This window comes from Microtus oregoni, unplaced genomic scaffold, assembly GCF_018167655.1.
Source record: "Microtus oregoni isolate MIOR12 unplaced genomic scaffold, Mior012 000048F_ref0000485, whole genome shotgun sequence".
Taxonomy (NCBI): Eukaryota; Metazoa; Chordata; class Mammalia; order Rodentia; family Cricetidae; genus Microtus; species Microtus oregoni.
The window spans coordinates 2,908,118-2,929,336 of record NW_024543222.1 but is presented as its reverse complement, the minus strand read 5'-3'; the positions used below and the strand labels follow the sequence as shown (position 1 = coordinate 2,929,336).

The 21,219-nt window shown below is 50.2% G+C and overlaps 1 protein-coding gene across 4 annotated transcripts in view; it reads left to right on the top strand.

The window, feature by feature from the left end:
* The first annotated feature begins 497 nt into the window (after window positions 1-497).
* The window catches only part of Sec14l1 (SEC14 like lipid binding 1), a 42,903-nt gene continuing 22,181 nt past the window's right edge, over window positions 498-21,219 (top strand). For 2 of the 4 annotated variants that reach the window (XM_041635802.1, XM_041635804.1), the window contains exons 1-2: window positions 498-673; window positions 2,580-2,672. In XM_041635802.1, coding sequence (XP_041491736.1) covers window positions 2,610-2,672 — 63 coding nt within the window. In that variant the 5' untranslated portion in view covers window positions 498-673; window positions 2,580-2,609. Of the gene's footprint in view, window positions 1,063-2,579; window positions 2,673-19,764; window positions 19,780-21,219 lie in introns of those variants that run through there. The other 2 variants (XM_041635803.1, XM_041635806.1) reach the window with 2 other exon arrangements.

The window sequence follows — 21,219 nt, the reverse complement described above, 5'->3', positions numbered from 1 at the left end:
CATTACTAGACCAGAATGTGGTCAGGGTACCAAAGGGGTGCAGGAGGCTTCTGAAAAAAGGAAGCAACATGGGGGATGCTCCAGACGGAGCAGGAGCACAGCAGCCAAGATGGAGAACCGGCTGAGCTGACGACGCTCAGAGGTCCAAGCTCCAGCTCCGCGGAAGCACCCCAGTCTGGGTTCGCATTCGAATTTTCCACGCGGTTCGCGGCTGACAATTGCGAAGCCCCGCCCATCACGATCGCCCTTCCCCTCCCCGTGACGCAAGGAGGAGGAGCCTCTGGGGCTCGCTTCGCCTCTGGGCAGATGACTTCCTGAGCTCCTCCTACGCACGCGCCGCTCGGGCACTCGCGCCGGCGCAGTTCGGCACCAGCCGGGCGGTCCCCTCCCCCCCCATCCCCTCCCTAGCAACGGCCTCCCGCTCCCTCCTCCGCCCCTCGGCCTGGTGTGCGCACGCGCATTCCTTCCGGGGTTCGCCCCTCCCTCCCCGTCACCCGTAACAACCACTCGAGCCCTCGCCGCGCCCCTCGGCGCTCCCGCCCCGGCCCCCGTCCCCGGAACCGGCGGTCTAGCGGCGGCAGCCGAGCCTCTGGCACGGCTCTCTCCCCGCGGAGCCGCCGGCATGAACGCATCCCGCCGCCCCGTGTCCCCGACCCGGTCCTTTTGACAAGAGGTAAGCGCGCGTCGTCGTGGAGAGCTAGGAGCGCGCCCGGGTTCCCGCCCCCGTCCGGATCCCTTTGCCGAGGTGGCCGCGGGCGCTCGCCCTCTCCGGGACGGCAGAGCCGGCCGGGTCTTCAGCCGCCGCCGCCCCGATCTGGCCCGCCCCCTCCTCCGTCCAGCCCCGGCCTGCTGGGAGGCGCTCCCCCGGGGCCGACCCTGGGCTGATTTTCAAACACCAATCATCATGCAATAGAGGCAGCCCGGGCCTCCCGTGCCATTTGGCGGTGGTCAACTCCGGATGCCCGCTTGGGGAGCGGATCTGGACCAGGCTCCCCAAACCGAGAACCTGCCCGAATTCAGGGAGCTGGCGAGCAAGCTGGTCTTTCAGTGTAGTCACTTTGGGTAAGAGTTTCTTAATACAGGCATCACGCAGTGCTTGCATCCTCTCCCCTAACCGTCTGCACCTGGTAATCATCCTCCTTTTATTTGGGAGATAACCCGAAAACTAATTTTCTCAATTAAAAAAATGTAAACGATGATTAGATTCCCCAGCGAGCGACAGCATCGTAAGGTTTACGAGAGTGAGTGGAACGCGGTCTCCGCGCTCCAGGACGCGTCAGCGCCTGAATCAAGATTAATGAAGGCTTGAGTTTGGAGGAGAACCGAGGAGTTTGGCTCACGGCCTTATGGTTTGAAAGCTGGGAGTGTATGATCATCTCACAGAGATGGAATCAGGAAAGGCGAATCGGGCATGCTTGAGGTCACCCAGAGACACTAGCCTTTGTAGTTTTCCAACTGTTGGAAGGGTGGTTTTCCAGCTTAACCTGCTTGCTTCTTCCTAGTGCTGTGCCAAGCAAACACGGAGTAGAGAAAGTTCCAGACCTGTTTAAAGCGTGTAAACATTGTAGAAGTGCAGCTATATCGATTGCAATTCTCTGAAATATATCAGCGTAGGCTTGTTGTTCTTTTTTTTTTTTTTTTTTAACAGCTGGAAGTTGGGATAGTTAGATGCTCGGTTTTGAACTTTTGAAGGTCTTTACACCGTGTTTAGATAAAATAGCATCTTTACTGATTGAACCTTAGCAGGACTGGCAGTCTCTCTGGGTTTTTCTTTCTTTTTCTTTTCTCCCTCTCTTTTAAGTAGGTGAGCAAAACGCTCCAGCTGACTCTGAACACAAGGGTGTTTACTGAGAAAGTCACCCTTGCCAAGCCCTGGAGTGATTTTGTATGCAAAGGAGGGTTCCTTGACCTCAGGCTGGAGCCTGTAATTGATTACCTTTGCAGGGCCAAGGCTTTAGGAGGATGGAGGTTTTTGGAGCCCCTTCAGCTGAAGCTGGGCAGCTTCCCTGCTGATTGAAGAGAGACTCTGAAATTGGATCATAGGGTTAGGAAACAGGAAGCAACAGAAGTTCCCTTTAAAACCAGTTCTTAAGTATTCCAAAATTTGAGAAACAGTGGTCCTGCCCAGTGTCTGGTGTCATCCCCCCCACAGGCCCGTGTCAGCTGCTTCCCCCACACCCCACTTTTTGTGTCATCCCCAAAGCTTATGTCTTAATATGTTACTATTTTTGTTTGGGTCCTTGTAGAAGTTGTTCAAGAGAACATAGTTAAATAATCGAATCCTTGAATCCTAGGATTTCATTGGTGTGGAGGACTAGATGCGGGGGACAGAGGGCCCCCCTCAGACCAGGGTGGCTCCATCCTTCCATGTGGGCTTCCTCTGCATTTTCTTAATGCCTTGTTACTCCCCCCACCCCCCGCCCCGTCAGACTGTTTTGGCATACCGACTTTAGTCTTTGTAGTGTGTTCTTAGGATTATAACCTGTGGTGGTCTCTTTAGGATGTGGCGTGATACGCGAGTTCCGACTCTCTTACTTTCTGTAATGTAGATATTTATTACACATATTTTTGTTTTTCAGGAGTAAGAAGATTGCTATTGAATTACAACCATGGTGCAGAAATACCAGTCCCCAGTGAGGGTGTATAAGCACCCCTTTGAGTTAATTATGGCTGTAAGTACCCCACGTTTCAGTTTACTCTGGCTTCTTTTTAAGATTAAATGTGGATGATCTGCAAATCTCTTCTTTGTTATCATTGTTTCCTTTGCTCTGCTCTTTCTGTGTTTGTGACTTGTGCCCAGATTCTTCTATGGTTTTTAAAATACAAGCCTCTGAAGCTGCAGATCTATGCGTTTGTGCTGTTGCAATGTTTCTGGGGTGATGGCTGAGAGCTTTCCTTGTTCCCCTTGGAGAACACAGAAGTGGGATCCTGACCCAGCACTTCCTGTGGATTTTGCTGGTTTTTCTTTGTTCAAGTAGCTGCAGACAGGGAGCATGGTTTCTTCCATGTGATGCTTGTTTGGGTGAGAACTCTGGTCCTGAGGGAAGTCACCTCTGGCGGTCTCAGGATTGAGTACTGTGTGATGAAGTTTTCCCTATGTGTTAGTAAGCGGCGCTGCTACCTAAGTTTTTCCACCAAATAATAAGTCCATGATCCAAACCCAGTTCCACAATGAGGTAGCTAAAGTGTTTATTTGTCATCTATCTGAGCTGGGCTGACAACATTCACTAGGTTAAGAGGCCGAGCCCTGCTTTCAGTCTCTTGTAAATGACCGCAGAGCGTTCATGTCGTTCTTTGATGTCACAGTTAAGATATGAGCCCCATATGGCCATACATGGCATACTCAGGAGAGTGCACCTACCGTGGAAATCACACACGAGGGTGTACCTGTGCCTTTGGCACCAAGCTCAGAGCATGCACCACCCAGTAGGGGATGAACTCTGCTCCAGTTGGGGCCCTGTGCCCATTCCTGTCAGAATGAGTATCCCAGGTTGGCCTGGAACTTATGATCTTGCTGCCTCAGGCTTCCAAGTGCTGGGAACTCTAACTGTGCACTGATATTCCTGGCTGCTGCCCTCCTTCCTGCCCCTGGGTGACTGTTACCTGTTTCTGCTCTGTATGTGGAAACGCTCAGGAGTTCCTGTTCTTGGAGCTTCTCCTCTGCAGTGTGCTCTGAGATCAGTTAGATCAATAGCCTTGAAATGCAAAAGAAAAACTAACATCCTCTCAAGGGAACATTGCTTGCTCTTTTCCCGATTGAAGTATTACCTGTGCACAGCGAAAGGGCCTCAATAGCTGTGCAGTTGATGAGTTTTAACAGTAGTCTCCGCCCACGCCTGTCGGGGTAGGACATTTGCATCCTTGACCACAGACGGCTCCTTGTACAGCTTTGTCAGGTGTGGGCCTTGCTTGTTGTTATGTGTGGGAGCTTTGTATCCTAAAAATAGTTTTGTATTTCCCCTAAATATTTTACGTGAATGATTAGACAGAAAGACACTCTTCTGTTCACATGCTGGCTTGGCCTCTTGCCCCCCTCCCCCCTTTCTTCTGTTTGCATGCAACTCCCCCCCCCCCCTGGACTTGAAGGGAGTTTTGTTAGAGGATGCATGCATGTGGTAGGAATCATACAGAAGTTCAGGAATTCCTGCTGGGACAGGCTGGAGCCTGGTGCTGGAGGGTGGCTCTTGGCAGCAGTTGGCTGTCGCTGGAACTTCTCCCTGTGGGACCACCTAGCTCCACCCGCCACTGACTCTGTCTACTCCTTTCCCTCCCTTGTGGCCTGCTGAACTGGCTTTCTTGTTGCAGTGGCCAGTTTGTGTCTCGTTTCCTTCTTCACATGCGGGAGAGAGGGACTGGACAGAGGCTGGGTTGTTCAGTGGGAAGTCACCTGACTTTGTTCAGTCCGCAAGGCTGCTGAAATCAGGGAGCACCTGTGTGGGGAGGCACCAAAATGGAGCTGGCAGGCTATGTTGGCCAAAACTTGGTGTGTGAAAAAACTTGATGTGGGCTGATAAGCTGGCTCCAGGGAGCGCTGGGGAGGCACTTGCTGCCTAGTTCAGTGATTTGACCCAAGTGGCGGAGAGAGACCTGGTGTGAGTTGTCTCTGACCTCCACACCCGCGCTCTGGCAGCATACTGCCCTTCTCCTAATAAATGTAAAGAGTTTGTTTTTTGAAAATCTCTGTGTGAGTCTGTGGTGAGAGGCAGAGGTTAGCCTCTTCTAGCCCTGGATTTCATAAAAAGGTGTGTGGGTTGCTCAGTGTCCAGACTTCCTGATTTCCTTTATTGCTTTCAAAATTAGGAAGTTTGCTTTGCAAATTCTATGCATGACTTTTGCATAAACTCAAGTTGGTAGCCACCCCAGTTTTAAAATCAAGCCGCTTGTAAACTGCTTATGTTTTTGGCAGTGGCTAACTTCCTCTGGGGTTAATTTTTTTCTTAGGTGTGAAAATAAAATATATTTCCTTCTTCCTTCCAGAACTGGGATTCTCTGTTATCCAGTCTTACACAATGCCACTCTCCCTTTCCTGCTGCGACTTGGAGCATAAGAGCCTCAGCATTTGCTGTGCTTTATTTGTTTATTACTATTATTAATATCATTAATTGGTTTTTCGAGACAGCGCTGGCTGTCCTGGAACTCACTCTATAGACCAGGCTGCCTGCCTTACGCAAAGATCTGCCTGCCTCTTCCACCCAAGTGCTGGGACTAAAGGTGTGTGCCCCATGCCCAGCTTTTTTTTTTTTTTTTCCCCACTGTAGCTCAAGGGGGAGGGGAGCGCTACCCAGGTGTGTTGTGGTCTCCCAGGCAAAGGCTGGGAGTAAGGAAGTACACCAGTTACAACTTTGTTCCTGTGAAGCCCGCATTTGTGACTGAGGGAGCATCGCCTAGTGAGACAGGAGCACACTTTTTAACTGCATCTCTATAGAGTTAATGAAAATTCACTGCTGGCTTGAGCGTCAACAACAAACAGAGCTGAAGTGACGGTCTTGACATTCTGAGGTGTTTTAGTCAGCTGTTAGCCTAGAAATGGCTGCAGAGAAAGGGCCAGCTTCCTACTGCGGGGCTGAGGGCAGTTAGTGGGGGAGAGGTAAGAGTTGAGTTCAGCTTTCTTTTCAGCTCCCACGCCCCTGATAGTGCGCATCCCAGCGCATTTTGTGACGGCTCTGCTCCTTGATGATGTCCACATCCTTAGGGCTCAGCCAGACACATTTCCTAGACTGGCTTTGTTCTTGCTTGGCTCCCTTGCCTGCACAAAGGGTTAATAGTCTCCTGGGAGGACCTGTGTGCTCCACAGATGAGGGGTCAGGACCAGGCAAAGGTTGACATTCTGCGGGGGTGGGGGGTGTGGGGAGGCGGGGGCGGCAATGTTTTGCTTAGAAATTTTAGGACAAAGCACAGGTTTTAAAGCTCGGCCAGGTATAGCAATGTGTGAAGAGAATCTCAAATTCAGCCTGGACTGGGTGCAGAGTGAGACCCTGACTCAGAGACTTAGGTTCTTCCTGAGCTGTGTTAAAGACCGCTGGCTGAGCCGGGCAGTGGTGGCGCACGCCTTTAATCCCAGCACTCGGGAGGCAGAGACAGGCGGATCTCTGTGAGTTCGAGACCAGCCTGGTCTACAAAGGGAGTTCCAGGACAGGCTCCAAAGCTACAGAGAAACCCTGTCTCGAAAAAAAAAAACAAAACAAAAAAAAAAAAAAAAGACCGCTGGCTGGACGGCTGGACTTGTGGAGGGAACTCTGAGGGCCAGGGTGTGAGGCCCTGCTGACTGGATATGGAAGAGGGAACTCTGAGGGCCAGGGTGTGAGGCCCTGCTGACTGGATATGGAAGAGGGAACTCTGAGGGCCAGGGTGTGAGGCCCTGCTGACTGGGTATGTAAGAGGGGAACTCTGAGGCCAGAGTGTGAGAGCCTGGTCTGTTTTTCTGTCAAGGACAGCTGTCCCCGTGGACAGCTGAGATGTGTAATGGAAGGGCTCTGATGGCTTCTGCGCACCCCGCACTCACACATGTCCAGTCCTGCTCCTGCCCCAGCCTCCCTCCCCCTTTCCCTCCTGTCCACACTCCAGCTTCTCTGTCCCTGGTAGGACTGCTTGCCACTGAGCGCAGACACGCTGAAGATGGTGCCTTTGGGTCACACAGTTGATCCCCTCTGCCTCTCAGTCCCAGCACCTGCCCAGCCTGAGCCTTTGTCCCTTAAGTAGCAGTGACCCAGTTATTCGTTCATTTTCCTCCTCAGCGGTTGAGCCCTTCAGGGCTCCTGTGGACCCCACCACTGTGGGTTCAAGAGGCGATTTCCCGCTGCCTGCTGCTCCTTCAGGGCCCTGCCTGCCTGTGTCCGGCCCTTTAAGATCAGTCTGTTCTGGCATGGTCTGTGAGCCTGGTGTCTCTGCCCCTCTATGTCTTTTTATATTCCCTTGCCTCACGTGTTTGCCTTCCCCATCTGTCTCTTCAGATCTTGTTCAGCGTGTCCTGCCCTGCTTCCCTGAAGCCTCTCAAGGCATGCCTCCTGTTCCCTTCCCTTTCCTTCCCCCAGATTCTTTTTTCTCCCGTTTGCTGCTGAGGGATGAACCCAGGCCGCACGCACCCTGGGCACGTGCCGCACTGCCTGCTGAGTCTCACCCACACTTCCGACTTGTTCTTAGTGTTATGTCAGCATTAGGCGCTTGGCTTGTGATTGCATTTGCTTTGCAAAGCTGCTGAGTGTTCCTCAGAGAGGGGTGTCGCCAATGTTTCCCTTGTCTGAAAGCACAGGCATGTGGGGCCTGAGTAGCAGATTTCTGCTTGTTCCCCTGTACCCCGAGGACGGGCTCTGTCTGGATTTGGTAAGAACTCAGATCTGAACTGCAACTGTGACCTGTTCTCATAGGCGTTTGTTTTCTCCGTGAGAGAGGCACAGTATCCTGGTCCTTAGGTTGTCCAGGGTGTCCCTAAAGGAGGCCCCTCTGTGACGATGAAGTGCTGTGCTTCTTTATTGTGTGAGATGCAGAGCCATTGGTACCCACAGGAGTGCAGTTGGAGAACAAGAAGCCTCCCTTGCAGGGTGGTTGTTGATCATATAGCCCACCAGACACATCCGCGGCTGCCCTCCTCCGTTTCTTCCCATCTCCCTTCCCATCTCACAGCCTCTCTCTAAAACAGCTGAAAGGAGGAGAAAGGTTGGCACAAGTCTCCATGCAAATTCTGCCTGCCCCAACTAATTTGTGAATAGCCAGTGATGGACAGCCACACCTCCTCGGCCTTTTTCTGTTACCCCTTCACCCACCTCCGCATACCAGACAAAAATGAGCCTCTCTTCAGTGAATCTTCTAGATCAAATGGCATTTATATTTAAGCTTTGTTATTCCAGCCATATGTAAACAAGACAAGGGGGAGCCCATGTTTCCTATTAGTCCCTGTGGACTCTGGGGCTGCTGGGCAGAATCTTAAGCTAGAGTGCGTCCTGAGGAGGTGGCTCTGCTCCCTGAAGGTGAGTAGCGTGGGCTGCCTGCTGGGGTCTGCAGATCAGTTGTAGTGTTGAGTGTGCAATGTTATCATCCAACGTTTTATTTTATTGTTTCTTAACATTTGTTTTTTTTTTTAATAAGACAGCTTTTTTTCTTTTTTCTTTTTTTTTCTTTTTTTTTATTTATTATGTATACAATATTCTGTCTGTGTGCATGCCTGCAGGCCACAAGAGGGGACCAGACCTCATTACAGATGGTTGTGAGCCACCATGTGGTTGCTGGGAATTGAACTCAGGACCTTTGGCAGAGTACACAATGCTCTTAACCTCTGAGCCATCTCTCCAGCCCTTAACATTTGTTTTTAATGTGTGTGTTTGCCTGCATAGATGTAGGTGCAGATGTGTGTGCTTGGTATACTCATATGTCAGAAGAGGGCATCAGATCCACTCAGATCTGGAGTTCAGATGGTTGTGAGCTGCCATGTGGTGATGGGAATTGAACTTGGATTCTCTGCAAGAACAGCCAGTGCTCTTAACTGCTGAACCACCTCTCCGGTCCCCTTTTGTCTTCTTGAGCTGCGTTTTCTTCCCTTCACTTTAGGTTTCATCCTTGGGTCTTTTTCTGTTTCTGATCCAGTTTCCAGTTTTGTGGTAATTAGACCCCATACTGCAGCTGGCTGCTGTTTGACCTTCAGATGGCCTGGTGTAGCGAGTTCCTCTCTCCTTTTTCTGTGGATTTAGACTCTCGATCTCCCTGCCTCCATCTCCAGAGGAGCTGAGATTATAGGGCTGCATCCCCATGCCTAGCTAGAGTTAATTTCTACTCTCACAAATGAGCACATTGCTCCAGAGGGGACCGCCTTAAATCACCCATGCAGCCCAGTTCTGGAGAACGGTCCCTTCCCTCTGGTGATGTCGAGGGTCCCAGTGGGTTGTGTGGAGGGTGTACTGTGCTCTCTGGTGAGGTTGCTGTTAAAAGTGGGCCATTCTAGTTTGCATTTGGGGAGCTAGGCCTTCCCCGCCTTGACCCCACCCCTTTGCGCTCTAAGTCATGTTTACTGTGGGGGCACATTGTGGGTGCTAGTATTTTTGTAGAGAAATGAGACAGGATCAGGTTTAACTCTGACAACAACAACAATGAAACAAAACAATAAACCTGCCAAACATTGCATTATGGGAACTGTCAGGAATACACAAATAAAGAGAATCGTAGGCTGCCATGTACCCATCACCCAGTTCCTAAGTGTCATCATCTTCAGTGATTTTCTACTGTTCTCTTTGTATTCAAAATCAGATTGCTTGTGTATTAGTAAGTATTTCTCCAGCTTTAAATAGACCATGTTTTGTCACTGCACTCAGTAGCCTTCCTTCCTCAGTATCACGGGTTCCATCTCCTCTTCAGTCAGTACCCATCTTTTCTTGGTCACAGGTTCTACCTCCTTTTTAGTTACCTAAAAAGAAAAGGTTTAGGGCTTACTTCAGTGGGTCTCAACCCCTTTGGGGTCTCTATCAGCTATCCTTCATATCAGATATTTACATTATGATTCATAATATCAGAATAACAGTTATGAAGTAGCAATGGAGTAATTTTATGATTGGGGGCCACCACAACATAAAGAACCATATTAAAGGGTCGTAGCCCTAGGAAGGTTGAGAATCACTGGCTTACTTGCCTCCTGTTTCCAGTAGAATGGTTTGCATTTGGGTGCCTGTCTCTCGGTCCCTATATGTTCCCTGTTCACAGCTCCTTTCCACCTTGTTTTCATTCTGCCTCTGATTTGCTAGAGAAACTGGGTCTTAACCCAGGAGGCAAAGGGGGCCCAGTCTGAATCCAGTCATTTAACATTTAAACATGTTTTCCGTCCTCCAAAGATGGGGCGGGGGCGGTTAAAACGTGCATTAAAATCACCGTTCCTGTTCATTCCCTTGCTGCATGCAGGTGCTATGGAGGTGCACGCCAGGCGCCCGGTCTTCAGGGTAAACTGGGCCGTCCTATTTTTAGTTTCTTTCTGACCCAGTGACTTGGGTGCACGCGTGTGCTCAGTGCCATGGCTTTATTGGCACAGTTTCCATGCAGTGTATTCTGGAAGCTCTTGGGGAAAGGCTGGTCTATGGGAGGTGGGTGTGACCAGGTGTCCGCTTGTGCTGGTCACTTGGACTCTGCCACTTTCTACACTTCTTTCCTTCCAGCCCTTCCTGGATCTGACTCTTGAATAGAGAGCCAGGTTAGAGTGGGCTGGCTGCTGTTACAATCGGCCTGGACTTCTTGTGTGTTTCTGTGGTACTATGGTAAATGTAACATGGCAGATACTGCCTGTCCCCCTTGGAAAGGGCTGCTTGGAGCCTGGGGTGGCAGTCTTCATTTAAGGGAAATTGTATGCAGTTCCTGAAAGTCCCAGCTGCTGAGGAAGCTGATGCAGGATGCTGGCGATGTCCTGCTGATGCAGGATGCAGGGATACCAAGTAGGATCTCTTGAGGCTAGAATTTGAGACCAGCCTGGGCAACATAGTGAGAGCTTGCTTGGAGGAGGGGAGGAAAGGAAGGGAAAAAGCTGCTTTTTGTCCATCTGTCTGTCTTTCACAGATGTATGCTGCTCTGTTTGCATCTAGGGGTTTGGACAGTTACTAAGGTCATCTTGCTCTTTATCCTGGAATGTACTAAACAGCCTTGTCTTAAGAATGAGTGAGTCCTGGGAAGGGTGCTGGTGTCTCGACGGAACAGGCGACTTTATCTTTTTCTTGAGAAATTGAACTGCACTAAGCTGCATCCCAGGCCTTGGTCCTGAAAGTTGTGACAGGGGTCACCTTGGAGCATCTTTTGGTCAGATGTGTTTGTGATTTACACTTGGGTCATGTCCCAAGAGAAGGATGCAGATCGAAGTTTGTGTTCAGGCTGAGATTGGTGGTTTCTGTCGCTGCCTGAGGAGCATGCTCGCCACACAACACACTGCTTCTCTGTGTCCTGCTGGGCACAAGGTTTGTTTTAAGTAACATTCTTGACTCAGTGAGTGGTAATCTGATCTTTATGAAAAGATCTGAATCTGAGAAGTTATTAGTGACTCTGTTTCCTCGGTAGCTGTTATTCTGTGATGCCAATCACAAAATGCGCGTTTCTCTTCTTGCCTGTGCATATATTAAAGCCAAGGCCTGAACTAAAAGTTGCAGGTGCATATATTCAGAAGTAAGTTGATAAGAGAATAATGGGATGCTGCAGCATTGCGTCCAGACCCCGCCACCTGCGTTTTCACTGGTTAACAGCACTGTTTAGAACACGGTCCCTCCCTCCCTCCCTGCCTCCCTCCCTCCCTTTCTTTCTGATTTTTCCAGACAGGGTTTCTCTGTAACTTTGGAGCCTGTCCTGGAACTTGCTCTGTAGACCAGGCTGGCCTTGAACTCACAGAGATCCACCTGCCTCTACTTCTACTAGTATTGGGATTAAAGGCATGCACCACCACTACCCAGCTTAATTTCATTCAAGACTGGATAAAATAATCCATTGTGTATATACACATCCATTTATTCATTGATGAACATTTTGGTTGCTTCTTTCTTTTGGCTATGAAGTATAATGTACATTTTAAACATTTTAAAAAATTCACCCGTGTCTGATGTGTGGAAGTGAGAAGACAACTGGCAGGAGTTTATTTCTTCCTTACACCGCGAGGTCCCAGGGAGCATCACCACGTTCACATCCTTTACCCTCTGAGTTATCTCGCTAGCCCTGACACTGTTCTTTTTGGTTTTGTTAGATTTATTGTTACTTTATGTGTATGAGTGTTCATCTACATGTATGTATGTGTACCACGTGTGTGCCTGGTGCCTGCAGAGTCCTAGAGTGTCAGATCCCTTGAAATGGAGTTGTGGCTCTTGTGAGCCACTGTGTGGGTACTGGGAACCAAACCAGGTCCTCTACAAGACAGCAAGTGTTCTTGCCCACTGAACATCTCTCCAGCCCACATTGTACATTTTAAAGACAACTTTTACTGTAATAATAACCAAAAAATAGTAATAATTGCATTCCTCCCCAGGTGTGTTGTTTGTTTGAGGACAGGGTCTTTCTCTGCAACCCAGTCTGACCTCAAGTTCATGATTCTCCTGCCATGGTTTCTTGAGCTCTGGTGTTATAGTGTGCAAGCAAGCCCAGCCCCAGCCCGGGCTTCACCTCGGGTGGACTCAGACCTCGGTCAGTCATTCCAAGGGCAGGTGTGATCATATCTCAGCTCATCTTTTTGTAGTGGATACTCAAACCCAGGGCCTTTTCCCTGTGGTACTGCTTCCCCGTTCAGCCAGACCCCTAGCGTGCTGTGGAAGTCGATGACAGCTGTCCTCCATAAGGAGAACTGGGGACCACAGTGACCAAACAGTGGCTTTCCACAGGTGGCCCTGCCCCTCGAGGGTTGGCGACTTCCTGTCTTTGAGACTTAAGCCTGAGCCCAGCAGGCTCTGCGATCAGCAGAATGGATGGATAGCAATGTCTGTAGGAACTTTGCCTCACTTCTACCAGCCCTGTCCCTGGCCTGCTGACTCTACACGGCTTTGATTCTGGTTCATGACACCAGATAATATTTCCATAGCTCACTGCATTCTTTTATGTGGGCAAACACATGACATTTTTAAAGCTGACAGCTGCAATTCCCTGGAACAGCAAATGCTTTTCTGAAGGCCACGGATTATCTTTTACACTGTGAAAAGTCAAGCAGCTCTGCCAAGTGAATGGGCTGGAACTTGACCTGAAGGACTGCGGAACTGTTGGAGGTGCATTTATATTGGTTTGTTCTGTTTGTTCCATTTCATCTTCTTTTTTGACACAGGCTCTCTCACCCATGCTGACCTCCATCTCAGCATAGGAGAGAATGACCTTTAGATTCCCATTGAACTTCCTGCCTCCTCTCAATACTAAAATTATAAAATTATAGGCATGTGCCATGCACCTGGTGTATGAGGCTCTGGACTGAGGCCAGGGCTTCCTACAGGCTCGGAAGCTAGGAGAGTAACCTCCCAACTGAGCTGCCCCCAGCCCCAGTGGCCTTTTGGTCTCTAATGGGAACTGGCTAGTGCTGGGCTTTTACTTTGATAATCGAGGAATGTGCATCAACACACAGAGATCTTCCGCTTTCCACGTGTGGCAGGCGCCGTCAGGCAGCAGCGGTTGCTTCATTGAATTTTCTATGAGCAGCAGATAATGCTCTTGCCATAGCCAAGCGCTAACACAAGGTGGGTTAGCATGCTGCTGCTGTGTTAGAGCCAGTACAGCGCAGGCTACTTTGTGGGCCTGAGCTGCAGGAGTGAGGGTTTAGACAGAGGGAAGGGGAGGGAGTAGTAATCTGTAGCCTGCTGAGCAAAGAGAGCCAGGGAGAGTGTCTTCTATCAAGGAGCAGCTGGGCCTGCATGGGTCTGTGTCCCAGTTATCATGTTCAGCTGAATGAGTGTTGCTACTTCAAGTTTGTCCTTGTGTAAGGTGCCCCTGCCCCCCAGTTTCCTTGCGTGATTGTTTTTGATGCCGCCTCTGGCTCTGTTGGCCAGCTTGACTCAAACTCCTGGCTGAAGCCATCCTCCCACCCCAGTCTCCTTGAGTGACTGGGAGCGCAGGTGCTGGTACACTGGGCTTCTGGTACACGGTACCCATTTAAACGACATCATAATAAAACAACCGCTCAGCACGCGGGATCGAAGGACTAGTCTATCTACAAGGGGTTGTTATCTGGGAGTAAGGGTGACATGCACCTGTAATCTCAGCTCATGGCATGTAAAGATGGAGCATCTGAAACCAGTCTGGGCACACTCTAAGACTCCCATCAGCAGGAACATGCCCCGGGCAACTCTAAGACTCCCATCAGTAGGAACATGCCCCGGGCACACTCTTAAGACTCCCATCAGCAGGAGCATGCCCGGGCACAGAGGTGTTGCTTTACTCTCAGGAACCCACATCGGCCAGTGTAATGACCCTTCTCTCCCTTTGGTGCAGCACTGGCTGCTGTGGCCCTCTGAGGTTGCTGTACCAGGAAGTTGGCCTCTCAAGAGCATGTAGCCCAGGCTGGCTTCAACCTTGTGGCCTTCCTGCTTCAGCTTCCAGAGTGCTGGGGTTACAGGTGCGAGCCAGCACGCATGGCTCAAACGCTTAGAACTTGAAGTAACTTAGAGAATATCAGTTCTGTAGCAGTAAGGCCAAGGAGGACCGTGTGTCGTGGGGGGGTGGGAAGTGGTTCTGTGCAGCCCAATAAACCACCTTCTGGAGAGGTGACACAGCTCATTTGCTCTGTGCTGGCTCGCAGGTGTGCAGTGGGCAGCAGAGCCATCGCCACAGGCTGTCTGAGAGGCCATCTGTCTTGGCCTAGAGACCAGCCTGGCCTCTTGTGTGGCTGACAGGGAGCCTGCTGCTGAACCAGCTTTTGCAAAGCAAAGAGAAAAGGTCCGGGAATATGAGGCAGCATGCGCGACATTACTGCCCAGGCTGCGCACACATGTAAGATTTGAAACTGCCCTCTGAGGGGCTGCCCCAGCCTTCTGTGGGCTGACGGTGTGCTGCAGACCAGAGTGAGCCCTTTGTGCACACAGCCTGAGCCCTCCTCCAGCCCTTTAGATGTTGGGCAGCATTCAGTTGTCCAGGGGCCAGTCTGCAGTCTTGCTTTGGGAAACTTGAGCTGGGCATTGGTGGCGCACACCTTTAATCTCAGCACTGGGGAGGGCGAGGTGGATCTCTTAAGTTCAAGGCCAGCCTGGTCTACAGAGCGAATTCCAGGACAGCCAGGGCTACACAGAGAAATCTTGTCTCGAAAAACAGAGAGCGTTCCCCACTTTTCTTCCCTTGGTCTCTTTCCCCCAGATCCCTCCGGGCTTACCTGTGCCCTGCTGTGCCAGTCAGTGCCCTCCTTCCTCAGTGTTTCATGGCCCCCTGGGTTTCTGTCTTCTAGGTGGCACAGCATGTGCCAGTCAAGGGCATTCGGAAGTTTCAGGCTCTGATTTGTCTGTCATTACCTTCCAGTTCGTCTTCAAGTGGCAGGCCTTGGAGGAGGGCCGCTGAGTGGCTTCCGTGCCAGTAGAGGGGGAGGGACGGAAGTAGAATTCATGGAGTCAGCGGGAGCCATAATGCTGCTGCTGGGGTCGAGTCTCTAGTACCAAGTCATGCAAGATTGTCCAGAAGGCGTTGTCTTGAGAACAGTTGCAGACTTGATGCAGCTCTGGGAACCCAGGCTAATGTTGACACTTATTCAGCCATCCCAGAGCCCAGTTCCCGACATGAGTCCAGATTGTGTTTCTTCATTGTGTGGGGAAATGTTAGTACCATCAGCAACAGGCCTGCTTCAGGGTGGTCTGTATTAGGGGCACATTCTAGAGGGCACCTCATCACTCAGAGCCCCGGGCTGTGTATCCTGAAAGCTCTCCCTGTCATCTCCACCGTCAGCAACAGTGACGTGCGCTAGCTCATTGTCCAGCGCAGTCCTTGCTGCCTTCACTGCTATGAAGACAATGTTTCAGTGTTTTGGTCTCAGTGCCGAATGAACAGGATAATGTGTCTGGCTTCTTCTTCTGATAGGGTAGAGACCAAGATGCTGATGTTGACGTCTGGTTTCTTTTCTTACAGTTGGCCAATTACATATTAAAGTAACGGTTTCCAATAAAGCCTCATGGGTTTTACATCTTACACTTAGGGTCATAGGGAGATCATTGCCATGTGAATTTGGTGACCACAGGTTTTTTATATGGTGTATTTTCAGAGAACAGCTGAGTGAAATCCTTAGTTTGGCCAGGCCCAGTGTTTTTAGCCTGAAATATCAGCTACTCTGGAGACTGAGGCAGGAGATTTGCAAATTCCAGGTTATCGTAGGAAACTTACGGAGACCTGGTTTCCAAATAAACAATAGAAAAAGAGTGGGGATATAGTGCCATAATGAAGTGTTTGCCTGGCGTGTGGGAAACCTGTCCAACATGCAACACTCCAGGGAGGGACCCACAAAGCAGAGCCTTAGCTTGTGAGCTGTCAGCAGACTTTGAAAGGCTCTCCTGGCTCTGCAGAGCTCTGCTGGCCCCCTGCTTCCTTTCCTGCGGAAGTTAGTGCAGTCATGGCATACTGTGCTGTGACCCTTTCCTGGGGCAGGCTCAGAAACACCAAGCATTTTCTTATCTGTCAGCAGTGCTTTGAACTGAGGAAGATAAATCGGCAGCTCATGAGCAGGTCACCTTTCCCAAGACACTGTGGGTGTCCCCCTCATGTGGGCATGCGCACACGTGTGTATGTGTGTGTCCCTTGATGCCAAGCCTTCTCTTGTGGTTTGAAATGGTGTCTCTCTATCCTGGGGAGAATTGAGCAGGGTCCAAATCCCAGAAGAAATTGCTGTAGTTTCTCACTTTAAAACGTGGAGGTGGTCGGAGCTCACCTTTAATCCCAGCACTCAGGAGGCCGAGGCATGTGGGTTTCTGAGTTCGAGGCCAGCTGATCTACGATTCATAACAACAAAATTAAGTTATGAAGTAGCAACGAAACAATTTTATGATTAGGGAGTCACTATACCATGAGGAACAGTATTGAAGGGTCCCAGCGTTAGGAAGGTTGAGAACCCGGCCCTGGAGCCTCCATTGAGCCTCTCTCCTGATCCTGTGCTTTCCCCACTAGTGTCCTGTGTGGTGTGGTTCTTGCTGTTGAAGCCTGATGACTTCCAGTCTGCTCAGACCCGGACTCCCCGCCCCAGGCACTCTGCTGTGTGTCTCTGGGCCTGGTGCATACTTGACTGTCAGCAATCTGCCATTCAAACTGTCCTGGTCATTTAAAGTGAACATTTCTTGGTGGTCTTACCTGGGAATTCTTTTTTATAAGATTAAAAAAAAAATACTCTGGGGCTGGGGAGATGACTCAGAGGTTAAGAGCATTTCATTGACTGCTCTTCCAGGGGTCCTGAGTTCCATTCCCAGCAACCACATGATGGTCCACAGCCAGCTATAATGGGATCTGATGCCCTTATCTGGTGTTCAGGCAAAAACATGCAGACAGAGCACTGTATACATAATAAGTAAATCTTTTTGGAAAATTATGCCTCTGTGTGATCGCCTACATGAATACATGCACACATATGTAGGTGCCTGGTGCCAGCGGCCAGACCCTCTGAAACTGAAGTTATTGATGGCTGTGAGCTGCCATGTTGGAGCTGGGAACTGACCCTAGGTCCTCTGAAGAGCAGCAACGCTCTTCATTATGGAGCCATCTTTGGCCCTTGCCAGAACTATTTCTGGGTGTGAGGTCGGTCCGGCTGCAGCACCTGTCACCCTGTTGCGAGCTAAGGTTGGTTTGGCTGTTGTGGCTCGCTAGTCTGATGTCCCCTTCCTACTACACTGCTGCATGCTGGAGAGGACAGTCTTCCTCAAACAGGGGAGGACTGGTCTTCCATCAGGGGCATAGCTGCACTCCCCTGCTAGAACTGCCTAACAAGCTCTCAGGAATGCAAGTAGTTCACGATGGACTATCTATCTAGACACCCTTGTTAAATAAGGCTTTAGCTGTCGAGTTAACTGGTCCTTATTCGGTTCAACCAGAAACTGCAGAGCAGTCTCCTGCACACAACCGTCCTAAGGAGATCTGAGTGGTGCTTGTCACCTGGACGCAGGGTGGGCAGGAGGTCGGGCTTGGCTGCATTGCAATTCTGTCCCCTTCCCCCCCAAAAAAAACAGGCACAGTGACTTTGTAATCCCAACACTCAGGAGGCTAAAGCAGGAGGATTGCCATAAGTTTGAGATCAGACTGGGTTTTTCTGTGTAACGGCTCTAGCGTCCAGGACTTCGAGTTATGAACCAGACTGGCCTCGAACTCACAGAGATCTGCCTGTCTCTGTCCCTGTTCCCGTCCTTCCATCCTGTCCCTGCGCCCCCTCCAGCACCCCCTCCAGTTAGTGCTGTGAGCCACCAAGCCCCCTGACCCCCAGCACATTCACATTTTAGTGGAAACTTTGGAGGGGGGGGCGTGCCCTGGAAAGCCCCTGCCTTCCCAGGCGGCCTTGTAGGTTGAGCATAGGACTTTTCTGAACTGGATCTCCTGGAGGTGTGCTTGTCAGCACCATAGCCTCTGTGTTTCTCTAGGATGAAGCTCATATTTAAACTTCACATAGGTTTCATTTTAGAGAAAATGGTTTGGGGTAATGGCTTGGTTTCTGTCAAGGTTTTATATGCATGTCTTAGTTTTCGTCTAGGACTGATGATGGCGCGAGGGGCCACTGTAGTCACCTAGCCAACTCCATATGCGTTTTATAGTTGTGAGGTCGGCCATGTAGAGTTGAGCTCGAAAATACGGCTGTTCAGACTGGGCTGCGTAGTGAGGTGTGCCGTAACTAATTAGGTTATGCCTTTCAAAGAGGCTCAAGTTTTTTAGAATTTTAGTTTCTTTAAATGTATTATTAAGTATGAACACAATTTGAGCGTGGGCTCAGCAGTCTGTCACAAGAGAATCAAGAGTTTGAGGCAAGCCTGGGCTACATGGTGAGCTTGAGTGTGAGCAGTCGGCAGCCCTGTGACTTGGAACCTGATTTGTTAGCACGTAGAGGTTCCACAGGGTCTTGACGTGAAGTCCTGGCTGGCCCAGCACTCTGTGTAGATTAGACAGACTGCCCTCAGAGATCTCCTGCCTCTGTCTCCCAAGTGCCACTGAGCCTGGAAAGAGGTACATTTTTCTAGTGGCTTTCTGTCAGGGACCACACAAGCCTATAGAAGAATGAGGTGTGACATAAAGCAGTTTTCCCTGGGGAGCTATCTAGACTTAGGTGGCCATAAGCCTTCAACCCTCCCCAGTGGCGCTGGGGTCAAACCCACAGCCTCGCTCTTAGGCAAGCTCTGCTTCTGAAACATTTGTGGTCCCTCAGGAAACCGTGTTTGGCGCAGGAATCAGAAAGTCTTCTCTGGAGTCCACCAGCCGCCTGCCGCTGTATTGTCTTTCCCGACAGGTGGGACTGGGTCTTTGGTCAGTCTGCCTCACAGTCTTGAATGTGTCCAGTGTTTCTTTGTTGGTGGCATTGGGTAGGTTATGGTGTAGATTATTTACTTACTGGGTTCCCCCCCCCAGGGTTAACCTGTCTGATAGTCAGTTTTTGTTCATATCAGGTGCCCGAGAACATCTCAGCTGTTCAGAAAACAGCTAGCTTGGTTTGTTAGCCAAACTGGGTGTGAACACAGTTCTTTTTGGGGTGGAGTGGAGCTGTTCTTTAAACAGAATTTCTTTGAAATAAGTTTCCTGGCACCGTGCAGCACTCAGCTCATTAATTCCAAGTCGATCCGCCTTCACTAAGCGCGGTTTTCTTTAGCACAGTGCTAGCTTTTCATATGTCAGCATCGGATCCAGAAGTTGGTTAAGGGCTGAAAGCTCTGTACCACCTCCTGAGCTGCCTCAGAACCCTGTGAGAGGGGAAGAGTGGGTGTGGAGGTGGGAGGGAGAATTCCCCAGGAGGCAGCTCCTTCTGGGCCAGGCAAGCTGATAAGGCCCCGGTGTTTTTATTATTGCTGCTTTAAACACAGTGTGCAAATGGTCGCAATAGCTTCCTCTTTCCCAAGCCAGTCTTCCTTTAAAGGAGCCTCAGAGAATTTCTTCTCTCTGCAGAAGTGATCTGTGTTAGCGAGGTTCTTCCCAGCCGTCCTGACTTTCATGTTGTTAAATGCTGGGTGTGCCATGGAGACTGGTAGGGGCAGCTCTGTGGCCTGCCGATGCCCCCTGGCTCCTATGTGGCCCTTGGGGTAGAATGGAGCTTTGGCAGTAGGAGGCTTCCTGTGCAGCCTCCATGTCCAGCCTGTGAACTGGAGTGCGGATGGAGACGTTGAGAGGTTCTGCCCTGCTGTCCTGCTGGGGCTGGGATTCTGACAAGCACAGGTGTGTTTTCATGTGTACTGTGTGGGATTGCTGCGTTTAACCAGTCACATGAAAGACAGGGGCCTCCTGGGTAGTGACTTTTCCTCCCTCCCTCCCTTCCTCCCTCCCTTTCTCCTCCCTTTTTTCTTTCTTTCCTTAAGAAAAGAAAAAAAAAAAAAGACAAGCAATGCCCAGGCTGGAGCCCTATGCCCTGGCCCTGGTGTCTGGGATTTTTGTTTTTGAGATGCTGGCGAATAGGACCTAGGGCCTCGTGTTTACTGTGAAGGTACTTTCCTCTAAACTGTACCCTCAGACCCGTTTTTTATGTTTAATTTTACCTTAGGGTCTCACTGAGTTGCCCAGGCTCACCCTGGACTTGTGATCCTCCTGCCTCAGCCTCCTGAGTGCCTGGTGTTACCTAGCAGGCAGGCTCCTGACTCCCCATTCGTATCAGCACGTGCACAGTGCACACGCTGGCTTGGTGTGATACAGTTTCCCTCTATAGCCACCAATCTGTTTTAGACATGTCTGTTGTCTTTTAAGACGTTGACATTTTGTTTCATTTTTATGTTTTATTTTATGTGTCTTAGTGTTTTGCCTACATATATATCTGTGTACCACATGTGTAAAGTCCCTGCAGAGATTAGAAGAAGGTACCAGATCCCCTGGAACTGGAGTTACAGATGGTTGTGAGCTTCCTTGTGGGTTCTGGGACCCAAACTGAGGTCCTCTGTAAAAGCAGCCAGTGCTCTTAACCACTGGGCCAGCTCTCTAGCCCCATGTTTTTTCCCTTAAAAAAATATAGAATTTTTTAGAATTAGGATTTTGTTAAGTATTTTTCTTAAATGAACCTCTCCGCTGACGCAAATAATCCCAGTCAGACCGAATTAAAAGACACCCATGTTTAATAGATGACCTTACTCCTGGGTGGCCCCAGGAAAACATGGAGAGGGGAAGAAAGAGAAGGGGAGACCATGTGTTCATTCTCTGGGGGCAGTTTAAATAGCCTGTGGGAGTGGTCTTGACCTTCCCTAGGAAGGGGTCACCCTTTAGTGGGCTTTCTCGGAGGTGGAGTTTGGACTGAGGCAACTTCCAGGGGAGGAAGCTTATGCCAGAAGCTGGGGTAAAGCCCCCAGACAAACATCCAGACTCTTTGTATAAGGGGGTGTTAGGGAGCTGAGGTGATGCTTCCCACCAAACAGATTTCTCTTGATTTCCTCAGGGTAGTGGCGGGTTTAACTGTTGTTTTGAGTACTGCCTGGGTCCTGCACTTACGATTGTATCCCGTTGCTCTTGCCTCCCTTAGGATAGAGGTAAGATGCCTGCTTGCGTCTGTCTTCAGGGGCCGCTTATCCACTAGGGTGAGAGCTAGCTAGGAGCCTCATCGGCTGCAGCTGCTGCTGAACGCTAGATGTTGGTGTCCCCAGAGAGACCAATTTCACACAACCTTCCCAGTCTCCT